A 19433-nucleotide genomic window follows, 5' to 3' on the forward strand; every position below is an offset into this window, starting at 1 on the left:
TACAGTGTGTTCATAAAAATAAATCTGGTTTAAAAAAGGTACTAGCCTGACACCTAGAGGAGAAAAGGAGGTCACGACACAATTCAAATGTGTTTGCAATAATTCACTCTCAATATTATTCAGTTATATAATCAGCATAAAATGTAATTAAATATATGTATTATTTTAATACATTTTCATTATAATATCACTTAAAACAACGTTGTTTGTTTTTTTTAAATAAAAGTGATCTTGTAAGTGTTTGTATTTTTGAAGCTTTTATTTGGAAGTTTTTGTATTTTTGAAGCTTTTATTTTGAAGTTTTTGTATGTTGGAAACTTTTATTTTGAAGTTTTTCCGGCCTGTAAACGGAAGTGTGGGACACACGTGTGTCTGTGATCGCGTTCATTCATCGTAGCAGCTTTATTGAAGTTCGATGTGATAATAATATTATTACTTAATCATAATTAAAGTGTTTAAAGATCATAATGATTAAAGAGAACCGCTGGAATATTCCCGTGAACGCTCCGGCGTGTATGGAGAGACATTTAGATGCTGTAGATTACAGAAGCGGTGAGATTAAACCATCATCATTATTTCTGATGACAAACACAAATATAAACTCGTGTGTTTCATTTAGTGCAGAAATATTTGATTGATTTATATAAACATGATTAAAAACTCGAAACTAGATCTTTATACTGCTGTAATGATGATTTTATCTGCATCCAATTTGAATAATGACACTTTTACAGTTGCAGAAATACAGTGGAATATAATGCTTCTATTTTGCATTAAAAAATAAAATAAAAATAAAAAATCGCTAAAAATTATATCATCGGCATACCAGTTTTAATGAAATGTTGAATTGAAAAATGAACTTGAATTTGAGAATGTTTGGTGTGTGCCGTTTGTTTTAATTATTGTTAATTAATAGCTATTCAGTATATTATTATAACGTTTCTTTGCTTTAAAAAACATTTTTCCAAGTTTAGATTTTGAGTATCACATTCTCATTTTGGTCCCACACTGAATCTCATTATATTTCCTGTATATTAACTGTGTGTAGTATTATATAGTGAGATTGGCACTATTTTTGCAACACTTCAAAAAAATTAAAGCAGTATTGTTTATTATATTATACACCAAACTTTTGGTAGTTTCACCCAACAAACAAACAGTTTCTGTCTTTTTCTTAAAAACTCTCAATTCCATTTGTTCGGTATTGTTAAATGTAGTTTTGCTGCATGTAATAAAATCATACAGTATACAAGTGATGTTAACAAATAAAGTAAAATAACAATTGTGAAAAAGAAAATAATAGCGCAAATTAAGAAATTAGCAACACATTTTAATAAAAAGAATTGTGTTATGCAAATAACATGATGATTATATAAAAATGTGAAAGCTGGATAAAGACAATGAAGTGCTACATAAAAAGACTAATAGTAATAAAAGTTAGCTAAAGTTTGTTTCTTGGCTTAACAAATCCTTTAAAAGTTTTAAGTTCGGTGGTTACTGCAAGACAAGCAGCTAGATAGTCAGAAAGACTGTCGCATACCTGTAGATAAATCGTCAGATAGATAGATAGATAGATAAAGCAACTTTAAGCAGATTAAAAGGCATCTTGTGGGCTTGTTTACATTTGAATTTGTGGTTGTTGTTTTTTGAATTAACTAGCATTCCGTCGGCCCAATTGAACATTCCGTCAATGTAAGTGAATGGTATTTTTCCCATTTTTGATTTTCCGCTGTGCGAACACCGTAAGTCCGATCAATTTGAAAACACACAGCACACTATTCCAGAACAGTCTGAAGGTCTGTGCCAAATTTGGTGAATGTAGCTTGAAAGCTCTAGGAGGACTTGGTGTTCGAAATTTTGCTCTCAGTTTTGGGATTTTGAAAAATACGTAAAGTCTGTAGAATAACAGTATGTTGACGTGGTCAAGCCAACATTATAATGTAGACACAGACTGGAGGCAGAACTGTGCTGCTAGTAAAAGCAGTCCATGAGTAACTCTGTATCGCTGTGTGTTATAGATGGCACATTGCTGTTGGCGGCGTCCAATCTGTCGGGTCGCTGCTGGCAGGGCTCAGTGTGGGTGTACAGTGACCCTAAAGTCGCCCCGAGTGAGGGCTTCTGTAAGACAGGTGTTCAGACTGAAGCTGGAGTCACTGATGCTCACTGGATATCCGACAGAGCCGTGCTGCTCGCGTCAGACGCCGGTACGACACGCTGTTATATACACTTATATTACATGAGTACGGCCAGTGTGTAAAACTGAGTTTTTGTAGGTTCAGTTGAATTATGGGAGCTGTCTGAAGACGAGCGTCTGCTGGTGAACCGATTCAGTCGTGATGAACATGATGATGTGGTGACAGCGGTCAGTGTGACTGCGGGGCGACAGCACGCTGTGAGCTGCAGTATGGACAGCAGGTCAGCAGGGGGCGACAAACGCTGCATTTGTTTTTTAGTGGGTCATAAATACTTAAGTAAAACGAATCTTTTTTTAAATTTTTTATTTCAGAATTAAAGTGTGGGATCTGAACCAGGAGATGGTGATCAGCTCTTATAATGGTGAGAAATGAGTGATAGAGCCACAGGAAGTGATGTCGATGTGTGTGTTTGTAAAGGAAATACTATCTCTCTCTCTCTCTCTCTCTCTCTCTCTCTCTCTCTCTCTCTCTCATCTGTGTTTCTCAGCTCACTCTCTGCCAGTCAACTGTGTGTCATGTTCTCCACTGGACGAGTCTCTCTTCTTGTCCTGTGCTCAGGTCAGTGACCTCTAAACACACACACACACACACAGATGGGAATAAAAAGGAATTTTTCGGTTCTGATTATTCTTAATGATTCTTACTTTTGTGGAAGAAATATTTGGAAACAGTCAGAACCATCTGGTCAGAAGACCTAAGAGACCTTGAAGGCTTATGTATGTGCAGGAGTTCCAACAAATAAGAGGGTAGCCAACACAAAGAAGCTAAAATAGGGGAAATATGCTTTTGCTTACAAGTGCCCATCCGAAGCCTAGCAGCGGTATTCTGGACTAATTGCAGCCGAGATAATGATGATTGGCTAACACCAACGTATAAAGAGTTACAGTAATCTAGCCGTACCGAGACAAAAGCATGAATCGCCTTCTCAAAATCACTAAAAGAAAGAAAAGGTTTCACCTTTAGAAATAATCGTAAATGAAAAAAACTCGATTTGACAACTGAGTTAATGTGTTTGTCAAATTTCAGAGAGTTGTCAAGGTTTTTCACCACCGGTTTACAAAAAGGGGCCAGTTTACCTAGTTTCAAAAAGTCAGGGACATCAGATCCCCCAAACCAAACAATATCCATTTTACTTTCATTTAGATGTAAAAAGATTTACAGACATCCAGGCTTTAATGTCATTTAAACAATTCAAATGTGATTCTAGAGCACTCTTATCATCTTTTCTCAGGGGCATATAGATTTGCGTGTCATCTGCAAAGCAGTGAAAAGAAATACCATGCTTATTAAAAATAGACCCTAAGGGCAGATAGGGCCAAGGATGGACCCATAGCGAAAACAAGATAGGGCCAAGGATGGACCCTTGTGGAACCCCGCTAGTAAGAGTGGCTGAAGAAGAACAAACCTGACCAATATTGACCGAAAAACGTCTATTTGACAAAAAAGACTTGAACCATTTAAGAGCAGTACCCTGAATACCCACCACCTCCTCAAGTCGAGAGATAAGGATCCCATGATCTATAGTATCAAATGCTGCACTAAGGATCACAGAGTGTCCTGAATCAATTAATAAAAAGATGTCATTATGTACTTTTAACAAAGCTGATTCTGTACTATGGTGAGCTTTAAATCCCAACTGGAAAGCCTCAAAAACAGCATTTTGGTCCAACAATCTCTGCAATTGGCTAAGAGCGACTTTCTCTAGGACTTTAGAAAGAAATGGCAATTTGGAAATCGGTCTAAAGTTTGCTAAAACCGTTTGATCCATGTTTGTTTTTTTAAGAAGTGGCTTACTCAGTGGCACTGATCCTGTTTCAAGGCTACTATTAATTATAGCCAGGATACTAGGCCCAATAACGTCAAAAACCTGTTTGAAAAGCCTAAATGGTATCACATCATAGGGACAATTAGTAGGCTTCATTCAGCCTACAATTTCGACCAGAAAAAGGATAGAAACCGGTTCAAATTTATTAAAAACAGCAGGACATATAAAAGGGGCCGATGGGTCATAAGTAAAATGCACAATATGTGATCTAATATCAACAATCTTATTTACAAAAAACCAGTCAGGTTCCGGAAGTAAAAATCCCATTCATTTATCCCATAGACAAATAGATGTTCAACGATAACTTATAAACCTTTAAAGACAGACCTACCGGGGCCTGGGTATCTCAGCGAGTATTGACGCTGACTACCACCCCTGGAGTCGCGAGTTTGAATCCAGGGTGTGCTGAGTGACTCCAGCCAGGTCTCCTAAGCAACCAAATTGGCCCGGTTGCTAGGGAGAGTAGAGTCACATGGGGTAACCTCCTTGTGGTCGCTATAATGTGGTTCTTGCTCTCGGTGGGGCGTGTGGTGAGTTGTGTGTGGATGGCGCGGAGAATAGCGTGAAGCCTCCACACGCGCTAGGTCTCCGCGGTAACTCGCTCAACAAGCCACGTGATAAGATGCGCGGATTGACGGTCTCAGACACGGAGGCAACTGAGATTCGTCTTCCGCCACCCGGATTGAGGCGAGTCACTACGCCACCACGAGGACCTAGAGCGCATTGGGAATTGGGCATTCCAAATTGGGGAGAAAATCAAAAGAAAAAAGACAGACCTACCATGAGCTACGAGGTTGTTCATCGATGGTATATGCTTCCGTTGAAGCCGTCTGTCTGCGTTATCTCAACTTAATTGTTTAACAATCATGTTTGATAGCGAAATGGTAAACAACTACATTACCCATAGTACAGCAGAGAAAGATCCACCAGTCAGAGAACGGCGGCCTGCGAAACATGCCTCGGAGTGACCGAACGCTCCCATGACGCACTGTGAATGACGTAATCGAGTCGGTCTCCCTTCACCTTTAAACTACTTATATATTTATAAATATCTGAATATTTTGCAATAAGCGTAATATATTTTGTTTCTTTACTTATAATCAACAACCTAAAATCAATAGTTTTATATTTACCCATCGTTTTTTTATTCAATGACATCATTCGCAATGCTTCATGGGATTGTTGTTCATTCCCCCATGAAAAACGGTAAGTACACAGTCTTGTATTTTTGTCTTTATGTACGATTTTCAAATACTTTTTCGCCTCAAAACAAAGTTTGTGATGATGTGATTCACCTCAGAGCTGGTCGGTTTGGTTCATGCTTTACAACTCTTTAATGAAGGATTGTTTTGAAAAGTCTATGGAAGAATTAATGGGGAAAATACTTCCGGAAACCAAACGGCTGAAAAAGTCAGGAGTCGGACGACACTGGTCATGCTGTAGATTCAGTGGGGGGGGCAGCATTCCCAACTAGCAATTTTTAGTTTCCAGAACAGAGCTTTAAGTGAGTTTTTGGTTGTCCAGGAAAGTTTTCGTTACAGAAATAGAACATTTGTTTTAGGTTGTACACTATGGTTCCCCTAACGTTCCCTTAACCTCTTCTGAACCTTTCTGCAACCTCAACAAACAGAAAAGACATTGATAGATTATTTATTATAATGAATTACAATTATATAATCATTCAAATCAGCTACAGCAGATTATGCAAGACTAATATATCCTTTCTGTAACCCTGCTGTAACACTATCTCGGCAAAAAAGAAAATTATTCCAAATAACCAATGATTTTAACAGTCAAGGGTTGTTTTTTGGTTATACAAATAAATCCTACATAACAATTAGAGAACGTTCTGTAAAGGTTTTCTTTAGGTTGTCACACAAAAACCTCCCTGCAACGTTCTGGGAATGTTAGTTTATGGTTTTAAAAAGTATAACCGAAAATGAACATTCCTAGAACATTAGGAATTGGTTCCGGAAACCTTATGCTAACGTTAGGGGAACGTTGTCTGTTTGCTGGGCTTCTGCTGCATAACGTCACAGTAGTTCAGCATCAAATGCACGCTCAAGAACTGTTAACGTAACCAAAAATGATTTGGTTCTGGTATTTTTCGAGTCAGGTTTACAGTGTGTGAACTGTGTGTAATTCTCTCTAACACACCTGCAGGACGGCCGACTGCTGATGTGGGACAGACGCAAACCCAAACCAGCTACACGCCTGGGTAAACACACACAATACACACACACACACGCACACCTAGACTGTGTGCTCGAGTCAGTAATGATTAACTGTTGTGTAGAGTATTTTTCCTTCACACTTCTGTCAGTAGAGTTAAAAAATGACTCGTCCAAAAGCCACCACCCAAAGTTTACTTTCATAATACTATTTTAAATAAATAGAGTCACAGATTAATCAATAAAAGAATGTATTTTAGAGTATACAATGATTTCAAACAGTATTTTGTTCACTGGAGACACACTTAAAAATGTCAACATTACATTAGATAAGACTATTAAATCAAGTGTTGTGTGTTTTAGACGTGGTTTCCCCGAGCTGCTGTCCGACGGCTGTCGTCTGGCACCCTCATCAGAGCAGCACCATTGCATACGGTACAAACCACACACCTCTTGAACCACATATCCCATGACACAATATCATATAACTAATGTGTGCGTTTGATATCAGGCGATGAATTGGGGCGAGTGACTGTGAAAGATCTGCAGGCGTCAGACGGCGAACAGACGAAAAACATTCACACTCGCCGAGTTTCTAGACTGGCGTTCTCATCGGACAGGTGCAGACTCTCTTACAATGAAAGTCAAAACTGACATGCAAAAGGTGAAAACCAATACTTATTATAGGCTGTTTATTTACAGTTCCCCCCTTCTGGCCTCTATCAGCGATGATTGCTCCGTTGCCGTGGTTACTGCAGAGCTCAGAGAAATGTAAGTATTGATACACACCCCACTCCTGATTGGCTGTCTCTACGGCCCTGAATGACCCAATGAGAGGATTGGAAAACTCCACCCCCACAGTACATGAATGTACATTCCTTTTATTCTCATTCGTATCTGTGTGTGTTTAGTTTCAGGGACAGACGACACCAGGACTTTGTGCGAGGTGTGTGTTGGGTTCCGGGCGGGTCGGGCGTGTTGACCACCGTCGGTTGGGACCATCAGGTGCTTCATCACAGTCCCACTCAGCAAACATCAGTGTCTTAGAGCATCATCAATACATTCTCATTTCTGCTCACCAGTGCTCTTTCACCTTCAAACAATTCACCTGCAATGATCATTTTATTTATAAAATGCATTCATTTGAACTTCAATCGAAATGTGATATTGTGTTTCCAATTTCCTGTTGAACTGTATTTGTTTGAAGAACATAAATGGGTGTCAAAGCTGTATTGGTTAATTACACTTCTTGTCTAGCAAACAAATATTTTGTACATTTTGCTCCACTGAAATAATAAAAACATTCACCGTTTAATAGTTGTTTTTTGTCATTTCTTTATATACACTCTTTATTAAAGGGCATTACATTAACTATCCAAACTAACAGCACTAATCAACAAATTGCAAAAGAACAATTGCACACGAGCAGTTATAAAAACGTTAGTTTCGCAGATTAATACAATTGTATTTGTAGCACATTCATTGACCTGTTGTGACTCAAACACAGTCTTGATATGAGTCATTTCCCACATGCTTCATAAATAAACACCCAAAGAGGTTTATTCAGTGTCCAACTCTGCACTTCAATTAAAATCTTGCATATATAAAGCAAAGCGTTTATTTACATTTATTTACTAGCCACTTTTTAGTATGACAAATGCGTATTCCACACAAAATTAAGGTTAATACAAAAATAGGCACAACTCCAGAAGTTCATCTTGGTTGAGATTCGTTATTAAAAACATAACTATTCAAAGCAGCATAAATCAAAAGCAGACTTCTTCGACAAGAAGCTGCTCAATAATTTCTGGAAGGAACTACTGTATAACAGCGCTTTCTAAACATAATTGTATCTTAAGGCTTGTTTTATAATTAGATTCATAAAGATGTGTTATTTTTGACCTGGATAAATCCAGCGCCATTGCAAGAACTCTCGTATTGAAAGCTGTAGCGTCAATCCACGCATCTTATCACGTGGCTTGTTGAGCACATTACCATGGAGACCTAGCGTGCGTGGAGGCTTCACGCTATTCTCCGCGGAATCCACACACAACTCACCACATGCCCCACCAAGAGCGAGAACCACATTATAGTGACCACAAGGAGTTAACCCAACGTAACCTCCTCGTGGTCTTGATTAGTGGTTCTCGCTCTCAATGGGGCGTGTGGTAAGTTGTGTGTGGATCGTGGAGAGTAGCATGAGCCTCCACATGCTGTGAGTCTCCGCGGTGTCATGCACAACAAGTCACGTGATAAGATGCACGGATTGACGGTCTCAGAAGCGGAGGCAACTGAGACTTGTCCTTTGCCACTCGGATTGAGGTGAGTAACCGCACCACCACGAGGACCTACTAAGTAGTGGGAATTGGGCATTCCAAAATGGGGAGAAAAGGGGATAATAATTAAAAAAAAAAGAACTTGTGTCCTTAAATGTTCTTGTGGAAACATCAAAATTAACCTGATTAAAAAAAGCAACTGATTGGCAATTGCATTAAATTACTACAAAATGAAAAGATTTAGTTTGTGTATAGTTTATCTTGTGTATACCGGTAAATTTGCTCTTTTGAGCAATTTTAGTAGCTCTAGAGAGCTATATATAAGTCTGTAACTGAACTGCAGTGAAAATCGCTTATGAGAGATTAACAAACAACCTTCTGTGTTCATAACCGTCCTGTAACGATACTGCAGTGACAGCCGTCAAACACCTTACAAAGTTACAGTAATACTTAAATAATAAAGTTTGATATCAGGTGCAATACATTCAAATAAGGTAGATGTTTGTGTATGTACAGGTTAGGCACGTTTCTCTAATAATTCCAGTCCAGAATGTTCTTCGGTTCAGGGGGAACCGTCTTTAATCACGGGTGTGATTGGCTGTTTGCTTCCTGGTCTGACGGTGAATGTCATTCCATACGGCTGTTTGTTCGATGGTCCATTACTAAATAACACAGAAAAGTTATTTCTTCGTTTATATCAGGTAACCGTTTCTTCAAAATAATAACAATATTCAGTATATGATTAGCAAGCAATTATCTATGCTACAGGACATCTTTTGCCTCAGTCACCATTCACTTTCATTGTATGGAGAAAAAAAGATGCAATGATCATTAATAGTGACTGATGCTAACATTTTGCTAAACACCTCCTTTTGTGTTCATTTACTATGTTCACCTTACCTGTTCTGTGATTTAGTTGAATTGGCAAAGTTTTGAGCCTTTTTGGCAGCTTTAGTTTCGAGTTCCTTCATGTCCAGACCACGAGGTTGCGCTGGCAGTGTGTTGCTACGGTTTTGCACAGGTTTGGATCCAGCAGGGCATGACGTACCCTCATCATCAGACAGCGGAGAGTTCCAGTCGTCATTGAAATCCACCTTTTTGACATCTGAGAACTTTGGGTCCATTTCTAACATCTTTTTCTGCAGGATGCTGAGAAGCGTCGCCTGATTAGCTGTGACAGATGGAGTGGCTTGTGCAGGCGGTGGGGCAAGTTTAGTTTGAACAGGAGGTTTAGGTAGGACATTTGGTGGAGGGCCCGGGGCTTTAGGAGGACAGCTGGGCAGTTTAGGTTTGGGAGTGATTAGAGAGCTGTTAGTTGGTGGAGCAGGTGGAGCAGGTAAGGAAGGTTTGGCAGGTAAAGGGGCAGTTTTCACAGGGGGGACGGGAGCGAGGTGACTTGGCGGGGGAACTGGAGGTTCGTCGTCAGGGTCGGAGTTGGCAAATTCAGGGGGTGGTGGAAGGAAGGGCATGTCTTCTCCGCTTTCAACATCCCTAACTGGGACACCCTGCCCCACAACTGAGCCATTCATCAGACGATGGGAATGGCTTTGTTGAGGGGCAAAGCTTAGCTGAGGTGTGGAGCTTGATTGAAGGGTGGGGTTTAGCTTAGTGGTGGAGCTCAGATGAGGGGCAGGATTTAGAACAGGCTTTGAAAAAGACACATTTGGAATCTCAGCTTTTGGGGATGGTGGGACGACTGGTTGCATGTTTGTAGCAGGTTTTAGTTCAACAGTAGGTCTGTCTAACATTGGGTCTCGAGGACTGACTGTAAAGGAGTTTGGTTGGGTTGGGCTGGGTTGAATCACAGAGTTCAGCGGCTCAGCCGAGCTGCTGTTCTGTGGGGATAGATTTTTTCTCTGCTTGTCTCTTTCCTTGGCAGCCATCAGTAGGGCAAAGGGTGATGCTGAAGACTCTTTCTTCGCCGAGCCCTCTACACCTCTCTTGTTGAGCTGTCGGTGGTTCAGGATAGGACTGTACCTGTGAGATCTGCCAGGTAACTCAACCTCAGGCTTCAGCTGGCTAACATCAGGTAGAACTGCAGGCTTCTTCTCTATTATGGGCGAGACTTTGATAGGTGTTGGAGTCTCGTAGGGGATGTTTTGTGGGGTAGGGGCTGCCACAGGTTCAGGGTTGATTTTGGTCTCTGATTTGGCTGATTGACTTGAAGCATCAACCTGGAAATTGTCCGCCGAGTCTGGCTGGTCATTTTGCAGTAGATTTGCGGTGCTGCTGCGACGGGCTGGTTTGGTGGGTGGCACCACCGACTGGACTGGTTTGAAAGATCCTGAACTCTTCCCACCGTTCCCATTGACATGAAGACCAACTGGGTTTCCGGTAGAGTCTTCTAGTAGAAGAATGGACTGAACTTGCTTTTCCTTGTCTTGTCCACTTAGTACTGTGCTCTTTTGCACATTGTAGAGTTTGGCTGTGTTCTGGGGGTTGAAGCTAGACAGCTTTGGGGTGTTCTGGGGGTTGAAGCTAGACAGCTTTGGGGTGTTCTGGGGGTTGAAGCTAGACAGCTTTGGGGTGTTCTGGGGGTTGAAGCTAGAAAGTGTTGGGGTGTTCTGGGAGTTAAAGCTGGACAGCATTGGGGTGGAGGCTGCGGACGGGGTTGGTGCTTGGGGCTGGATCTCCATATTAGCTATGGAGGACAACCTGATGGGTTTCGGAGGCAGCACTTTCTGGGCTTTGGGTAAAACGTGTGGGGGTTTCATCCCAGGGGGAGGTGGTGGGGTGAATTTAGGACATTCAGGGATATCTTGGATATCAAGACTGGAGATGGACCCTCTGAGGCTGGACGTTTCAGATGGAACTTTTGGAGGAGTCATTGGAGGAGGTTTCAGGAAAGCAAGGTCCACATCTGCACTGTACTCAGAACCGCTTTGTGATGGAGGCTTTGGGGGCCGCATTGGAGGAGGCTTCAGGCTGGCAAGGTCTATAGAAGGATCTATTTCACCAAAAAACTGAGAAGGGGGCAGGATAAATGATGGAGGGGGAGGAGGGGCTGAGCTGGGTGGAGGAGGTACAAGTATTTCCCCCTCGATCATGTCAGGGATGGAAAGCATTCCTCCATTCCTGAGCTTTGCAGTACTTTCTATAAAACAGAGAACATGAAATTTAAAATCTACTCTGTTTATTATTCATTAAAACACCTCAACAACACGCTGAGATGTTTTAATGAATGTTCTCTGTAATGAAAAGGTGAAACCAAAGATATTTATTGTCTTTAAACGGATAGTTCACCCAAAAATGAAAGTATTACTGCACATTAATGTGAACTGTCCGTTTCTACAGTCAGTTACTACTGTCAATGCAGAGCAACATTGTGAAGAGAACATTGATGAGCAAGTCAATATATGTATAGCAACTTAACTGAGTAACAACACATCCACTTTATTGGCACAGATGTTTGAAAGTTCTTTCACCCCCTTGGGTACTGAGGTTTGTTAAAGCCACAAGAACGCATGCCAAGCATGTTTAACCGGACTGCACGTTGCCAATGCATTGGCCAAGCGCTTGCATCTGTGTGCGTGTACTTGTATAAAGTATGTCTCTGGCCTAAGTTTGAAGACTGTTTTTTATGCTTGTTTCCAAGCAGTTACAATGAACAGGGCATTCAAGTTGCTTCTGAAAAGGATGCAAAATCGCCATAAAAGTATCAGGAAGGTACACTAATATTCCAAGTCATATGGCTTAAAAATGTTGGAATATTACGCACAAGGGTCTACAGTTCCCGTGCATTGTGACTGCTTTGTGAACGGTCTTCAAACTGAATCTTTTTATGTTCCACAGAAGAATGATTTTTGGGTGAACTATTCCTTAAGTTTTGCTTGGTGAGCTCACCTGTACCATTCATTTTGGGTTCGTGGAAGGGCGGTAGAACCGGAACCTTTGGAGTTGGAACGGCAAAGCCCTGCACACCATCAGACGACTGCAATTTAAAGAGAAACAGTCAGCAACTCACAATGTCTTGACTCTAAAAGGTATATTTGATGTGTGTAGACACCCTCACCTTCTTATTGTTGGACTCATTGAGTCAGAGTTTAAATTTCTAGCCACTAAACCAACCAGTTTCCCTAAAATATTTCAGGGAGATTATGACGTTGCATGATACAGATCCTTTTCTACTTCCCTATTTCTTTCTCTTTATGTCTTTGAAACTGTTTGGAGGCTGCAGAACCCATTCCAATTTCATACACACTCGAGATGAATAGAGTTAGGTAATGTGGCAGATATTTTTTCAGGTGAATCAGTCGCTGAAATTGTGATGGAGAATCGATCGACACTCCTTACCAACACCCCACAGCTGTGAGAAACTTTTATGGGAATCTTCTGAAAACATTGAGGTTGATAGACTGAATGCGCTGTGATTTCCCCAAGTGATTAATCTGTATTACAAACATTGTTTGATTGTTTTAAAGGGATATTACTTTCCCATTAACAATCTTTCACTACACTTCCAACACGTAACTACATAATCTCTTGCCTTGATTTTTTTTTTCCTTTCAGTTCTCCAACATGCAAAAAGTCACACACCCATAAAGCATGCATGATTGTGTTTCAGGTTTTGCTGTCTTCATGGAGACAATCAATCTCTACATTTCCAAAAAAGAATAGCACAAGCTGATGAAACTTCCTTGTCTTTATGAGCATATTCATTTGGCATACACTTTTAACTAAAGTAATTTACAGTGCATTTAAGGTGTATATCTTATTAGTTTGTGTGTTCCCTGGGAATCAAACTCATGACCTTGGTGCTGCTCTACTAGTTGAGCTAAAAGATCAAATTAATAGATTTACTTCTAATTATTTTATAACAACTGATACGAATGTGATATGTAAGCAAACGTGTGCATGCCCGTGTAAAAGGATGTTGTGTGTATGTCTGCTGAACACAAACAAAACGTGTGTATTCAAAACAGCATCTGCAGGTTTGGAAATCTGCACCAGCGAAAACCCACATTGTTACACGGTTAACCTCAGCATATGAACTAGTGAAGAAAGTAAACTAGTAATGTCATGAATTATAGTAATTCTGATCGCATGAGGTGATTCAGTCAGCCATTCACGTCTGAACACGCTGGAGTCTGTGAATTACTGACACAATCTTGTTAGTGATGAATATGAACATCACCACGGTGATAAAAACACACAACTGCTGTGTATGTGTATATACTGATCGCTTTGTTCTGTCAGAGTGAAAATGTGTGTTTATGAACTGAGGGTGTGTATGTCCTAAAGCTAAAGGTGTGTCTGTCTATGTTTGTTTGAGTTTCACCATATTTCTCATGCACTAAAGAATTCCATGAACGATAAAATAGAAGTAAATGTATTTATCAAAAGTACACCATAGAATACCATGTTATTATCATGACACATCCAGACACATGGTAGTACCTTGGTGCTTGTCCGAAAAAAATGCTAATACCATGGTAAATGTCCGTAAACATTGCAATACCATAGTACTTGTCCAAAAACATGGTATTATCATGGTATATGTCCAAAAAAACATGGTATAACCACAGCACATTTTCAGAAAACATGGTAATACCATGGTACATGCCAAAAAAAGATGGTTTTATCAAGGTATGTGTCCAAAAAACATGGTAATACCATGGTACTTGTCCGAAAATGTGGTATGATTATGGTAAATGTCCAAAAACATAGTAATACCATGGTACTTGTCCGAAAGCATGGTGTTAGCATGGTTTTAACCTGGAAGTACATGGTAGTACCCTGGCGCATTTTCAAAAATATGTTAACACCATGGTACATGCCAACAAAAAAAAAAGATGGTTTTACCATGGTACTTGTCAGAAACATGGTAATACCATGATAAATGTCCAAAAACATGGTCATTCCGTGGTACTTCTTCAAAAACATGGTATTAGCATGGTACATATCCAAAACAAGCATAGTATTACCATGTTACATTTTCAGAAAACACGTAAATGCCATGGTACATGCCAAAAAAGATGGTTTTACCATTGTAAATATCCAAACACATGGTATTACAATGGAACATTTCCAAAGAAACATGTTAATACCATGCTATATGTCCAAAAATATGGTAATTCCATGGTACTACTTCGAAAACATAATACCATGGTACAAGTTCATAATAACCAAGATAATATCAAAGTACATAGTACAGTGACCCAAACCCTAAAAATCATTTGAATTCTATCTTCTATCTATACTTTCCTGTAGCTGAATGAACTGTAGATTATGGCACTAGCAATTTCAAGATCATGTGTTTGATACAGTAACTGTATTCATATTTTTCTGAACTGTGAAGAACCTCCAATAGAAAGACTCATATCATAATATACAAATGTTAATATTTACCAGAACAAACCCGCTTCCCTTTACTTACAGTTTAAAGACCAAACACACCATGTGTTTATCTCACGTGTGACCCGGTGAAGTGTGATCATGTGATCAGTGTGTTTTCAGACGTACCGTGAAGTGTTTGACAGTCGGCCGAGAACGAACTTTAGCTGTTCCTGATTCTGATATGGCAGCCGAGTCCAACACCAGCTCCACATTACCTGCAAAACACAGACATGTTAGTCGCCTATTTAACTAATGCCAGAGCGGTTTGTAGCTCAAAGTTACCACTCATTATTACCACTCACTATTTTAGATTATTATGTTTTGGAATGAGGAGTCTGACTTAAAGTAATACGAATTAAGACGACATTAGTAAAACACTGACTACATGACATGTTATTAATATGAACATACAGTATGTCAGATATACACTTACAAACAAGTACTTCAAGGAATATGATGGTTCTACCATGCTAGAAGCACACAAACACATGGTATTGCCATAATAAATGTCCCCAAATCGGGCATTACCATGATATATGCCCAAAAACATGGTATCACCATAGTAAATGTCCAAAAACATGGTATAACCATGGTATATGCACAAATATATGGTATTACTGTGCTACAAGTCCACAAAAACATGGTATTACCATAGTAATGTCCATAAACATGGTATTATCATGGTATATACCCAGAAATATGGTATTAATATGCTACAAGTCTACAAAAACATGGTATTACCACAGTAAGTGTCCATAAACATGGTTTTTACCAAGATATATGCACAAAAATATGGTATAACTATGCTGAAAGTCCACAAAAACATGGTATTACCATAGTAAATGTCCATAAACATGGTATTACCATGGCATATGCACAACTACATGGTATTACTATGCTACAAGTCCACAAAAACATGGTATTACCATAGTAAGTGTCCATAAACATGGTTTTTACCAAGGTATATGCACAAAAATATGGCATTACTATGCTACAAGTCCAGAAAAACATGTTATTACCATAGTAAATGTCTATAAACACAGTATTGTCCTTGTACTCTTTTGTTAGTGTCTGACATCAGACGTGTATTTGTCAGATCAGATCAAACTTCACAGCTCAAAAACGGGACATTTAAATGCCATTATGTGGTTATTTTGTCATAAAACGAATACGTTGTTCCTGCTAATTATGATATCTAACTACACTCGATCTGTTATACATATTAATCATGTTTTGTATGAATTTTCTTGACGAAGGTTTTCGCGCTCTGTGCTGCAGTGAACAACACTTTAAACTGACATTGATCGATCACTGATTTCATATCAATATCTGTATAACAGTATAAATCACTCTTACTCATTTCCTTGATTTCCACATTGTTGCCGAATAGAGATTGATTCTTCCGACCAAAGATATTCAGCGAACCTTTCTTCATGTTAAACATGTGTGTGATTTGATCCGCGCTGATTTAAATAATCATGATTTCGTGATATTATTATTCCAGGTGCGACTGAGCTCGAGTCCAATCAGTGATTTACAGACACTGAGTTGAAGAAAATGGCCACATACACCTGAACCGCCCCTCAAACCCCGCCCACACACACCTGTACTGCCCATCTGACCCCGCCCACTGCAGCACAGGTGAACACAGAGGACACACACCTCAAACCTGTGCCAGCTTTCCACACACACACACACACACACACACACACACATGTTGGTGCAGCTATCATTATGAGGACTCTCCATAGACATAATGATTTTTATACTGTATGAACTATAGATTCTATCCCCTAACCCTAACCCTACGCCTAAACCTAACCCTCACAAAAAACTTTCTGCATTTTTACATTTTCAATAAAACATCATTTAATATGCCATTTCCCTTGTGAGGACCACCCAAAAGATCCTCACAACCAGAAATGTCCTCACAGAACAGGTTGATTCTCAATACTTGGTCCTCACAAGTATAGCAAAACCTGTACACACACATACACATACACACACTCACACACACACACTCACACACACATACACACACTCTCTCTCTCTCTCTCTCTCACACACACACACACACACACACACATACACACACTCACACACACATACACACACTCTCTCTCTCACACACACACACTCACACATCACACACAAACACACACACACTCACACACACACACACACACACTTCACTCAATCACACAATCACACACACACACATACACCCACTCTCTCTCTCTCACACACACACACACATACACACACTCTCTCTCTCACACACACACACACACTCACACACATCACACACACTCACACTCACACACACACACACACACACATCACTCAATCACACAATCACACACACACACATACACACACTCTCTCTCTCTCACACACACACACACACACACACATCACACACACTCACACTCACACACACACACACATCACACACTCTCTCTCTCTCTCACACACACACACACACACACACACATACACACACTCTCTCTCTCACACACACACACACTCACACACATCACACACACTCACACTCACACACACACACACACACACACACACATCACTCAATCACACAGTCACACACACACACATACACACACTCTCTCTCTCTCTCTCACACACACACACACGCACACACATACACACACTCTCTCTCTCACACACACACTCACACACATCACACACACTCACACACACACACACACACACTCACACACACACACACACCCTCACACACACACACACACACACTCACACACACACACACACACACTCACACACACTCACACACACACACACACACACACACACACCCTATTACTCATTCTTCTATCCACTGAAAATAAAAGAACACAAATATTTGTTGTCATGGTGACTGTCAATCATTTTCAGGAAACATGAGCCATAAAAAATGCTATTATTTTAGTACCATGTTAAACCACCATAATATCATTGTACATGTCCAAAAACATGGTATTACCATGATAGTATGTAAAGCCATGATTTTACAGTGAGTATGTCACATATGTCAAGTGTAATATAAGAATAATCTTCCAGTACAGCAGCGATGTTTCATGTAAATGTTTCCCGTGTTTATTTTGAATTTCTTTATTTTGATTGTAAATACAGTATATGCTTTCTGACAAGCATATTTTACATTTAAAAAAGTGCTATATAAATAAAGTTTGGTATTTAGTGCTGTATAAATTATATAAAGTTTAAAAAATTATACAAATGTTAAATTATAAAGTTTTATAAAGTGTAATATAAATTATATAAAGTTTAAAAATGATCCAAGATAAATGTAAATGTAACAATAATGTAATTATAAGGATATATCAAGTTTTATATTATCTTTAAAACTACAAAAGTTTTGTTATAGAAACATATAAATGCTTAACATGCTGTATAAATCCATTAAAATACAGTATTAAATATTATTAATGTATTCAAAATATATTATTATTATTATGTTGATTGGTCAGTGTGTAATGTGTCTGACCATGAGGTCAGGGGTCGATTAAGGATTCTCTCTGTGAATAAGAGGGTTAAAGGTCACATCAGGACGTGACCTGACCGAGAGGAAAAATAAACACTAGATAATAGCAGAACATTTTCTTGTACTTATAGTAGAATGGCTTTTAATTATATTTATGAAAAATATATAAGCCGCCTATATTTATGTTACATTTTAATTTTTAAATATTTAAAATGTTGCTGCTATTACAGAGAAACCCTCTGTGAATTTAAAACTGAAAAAGTATGAATATCAAAGATATCGGCATGAAATTATAGAGGAAAAAAACGTTCTCTTAAAAACAGTAATGGTCATGCTAATTGTGGCGTTCTGACCGCAATGTCTATTTATAGATGGATTTAACCCGCCTGAGAATAAACTCTAAAGTCAATTAAATGTAGCTCAAGTATTTCAGAATAACTTCATGGTGCTTAGAATGAAAAACCACTTTACAGTCTAATTTTATTTTACAAGACGTGCTTTAAAAATCAGAATAAGTTACTTTATGCATCATCAACTCCAGAAAGACACATGAGAAAAATGTTTTAGTTTTGAAGGTTTGACACTGTAAATAAAATTCACGTCTTCACTGCTGGCTCAGGATTTCTTCTTCGAGTTCATTCAGAGTTTACTGGTGCTGTAAGCGATTTTTAGCTGTTCTACTTCCACGAGACTTAGCTGTTGGATTAGCCACGCCCCCTCTTTCCTAAACCCCGCCCTCCAAAGATACCAAATTAGCTTTATTGAGACCGACATCGTGCAGAAACGGTTGTTAAAAACAACAGCAGCAAAATAGCGCCCTCAGCTGACAACTGTTATGAATAACATGGCATAAAAATGGCATTAAGCCTCAATAATTCGCTGCAACTACAATACTATGAGAACACACAAAATGATTGACAGGTCGAAAGTCTCATTGTCTGCGGACACATTTTGTTTGCTGTTTACAGAGTCTAGAGCTGTCACAGAGACCGGTGAGATGTCTTACAACACTTATTTCATTAATATCTTTCACGGAGTTGGAAAATGCTTTTGCGTAAATTTACATGAAAAAAAATCGCTTACAGCAGCTTTAATGTCGGTGGTCAAAAC

General features: G+C 39.3%; 2 protein-coding genes across 2 annotated transcripts; one reads left to right on the top strand and one right to left on the bottom strand.

Annotated features, from left to right (window-relative positions):
- The first annotated feature begins 351 nt into the window (after positions 1-351).
- Positions 352-7513, top strand: LOC127438395 (methylosome protein 50-like). The gene is made up of 10 exons (XM_051693951.1): positions 352-552; positions 2019-2204; positions 2274-2415; positions 2507-2556; positions 2683-2753; positions 6184-6238; positions 6555-6626; positions 6703-6811; positions 6894-6962; positions 7103-7513. Exons 1-10 carry the CDS (start codon positions 468-470, stop codon positions 7236-7238), a joined length of 975 nt encoding a protein of 324 aa, XP_051549911.1. The 5' UTR covers positions 352-467; the 3' UTR covers positions 7239-7513.
- Positions 7514-7696: 183 nt separating this feature from the next.
- Positions 7697-16323, bottom strand: LOC127438379 (uncharacterized). The gene is made up of 5 exons (XM_051693922.1): positions 16160-16323; positions 14930-15018; positions 12311-12398; positions 9368-11561; positions 7697-9129 (listed from the first exon to the last, which is right to left on the bottom strand). The coding sequence occupies exons 1-5, from the start codon at positions 16245-16247 to the stop codon at positions 9030-9032; spliced, it is 2559 nt and encodes an 852-aa protein (XP_051549882.1). The 5' UTR covers positions 16248-16323; the 3' UTR covers positions 7697-9029.
- Between the last annotated feature and the right edge of the window lie 3110 nt (positions 16324-19433).

Source organism: Myxocyprinus asiaticus, chromosome 49 (assembly GCF_019703515.2).
Source record: "Myxocyprinus asiaticus isolate MX2 ecotype Aquarium Trade chromosome 49, UBuf_Myxa_2, whole genome shotgun sequence".
NCBI classification, from domain to species: domain Eukaryota; kingdom Metazoa; phylum Chordata; class Actinopteri; order Cypriniformes; family Catostomidae; genus Myxocyprinus; species Myxocyprinus asiaticus.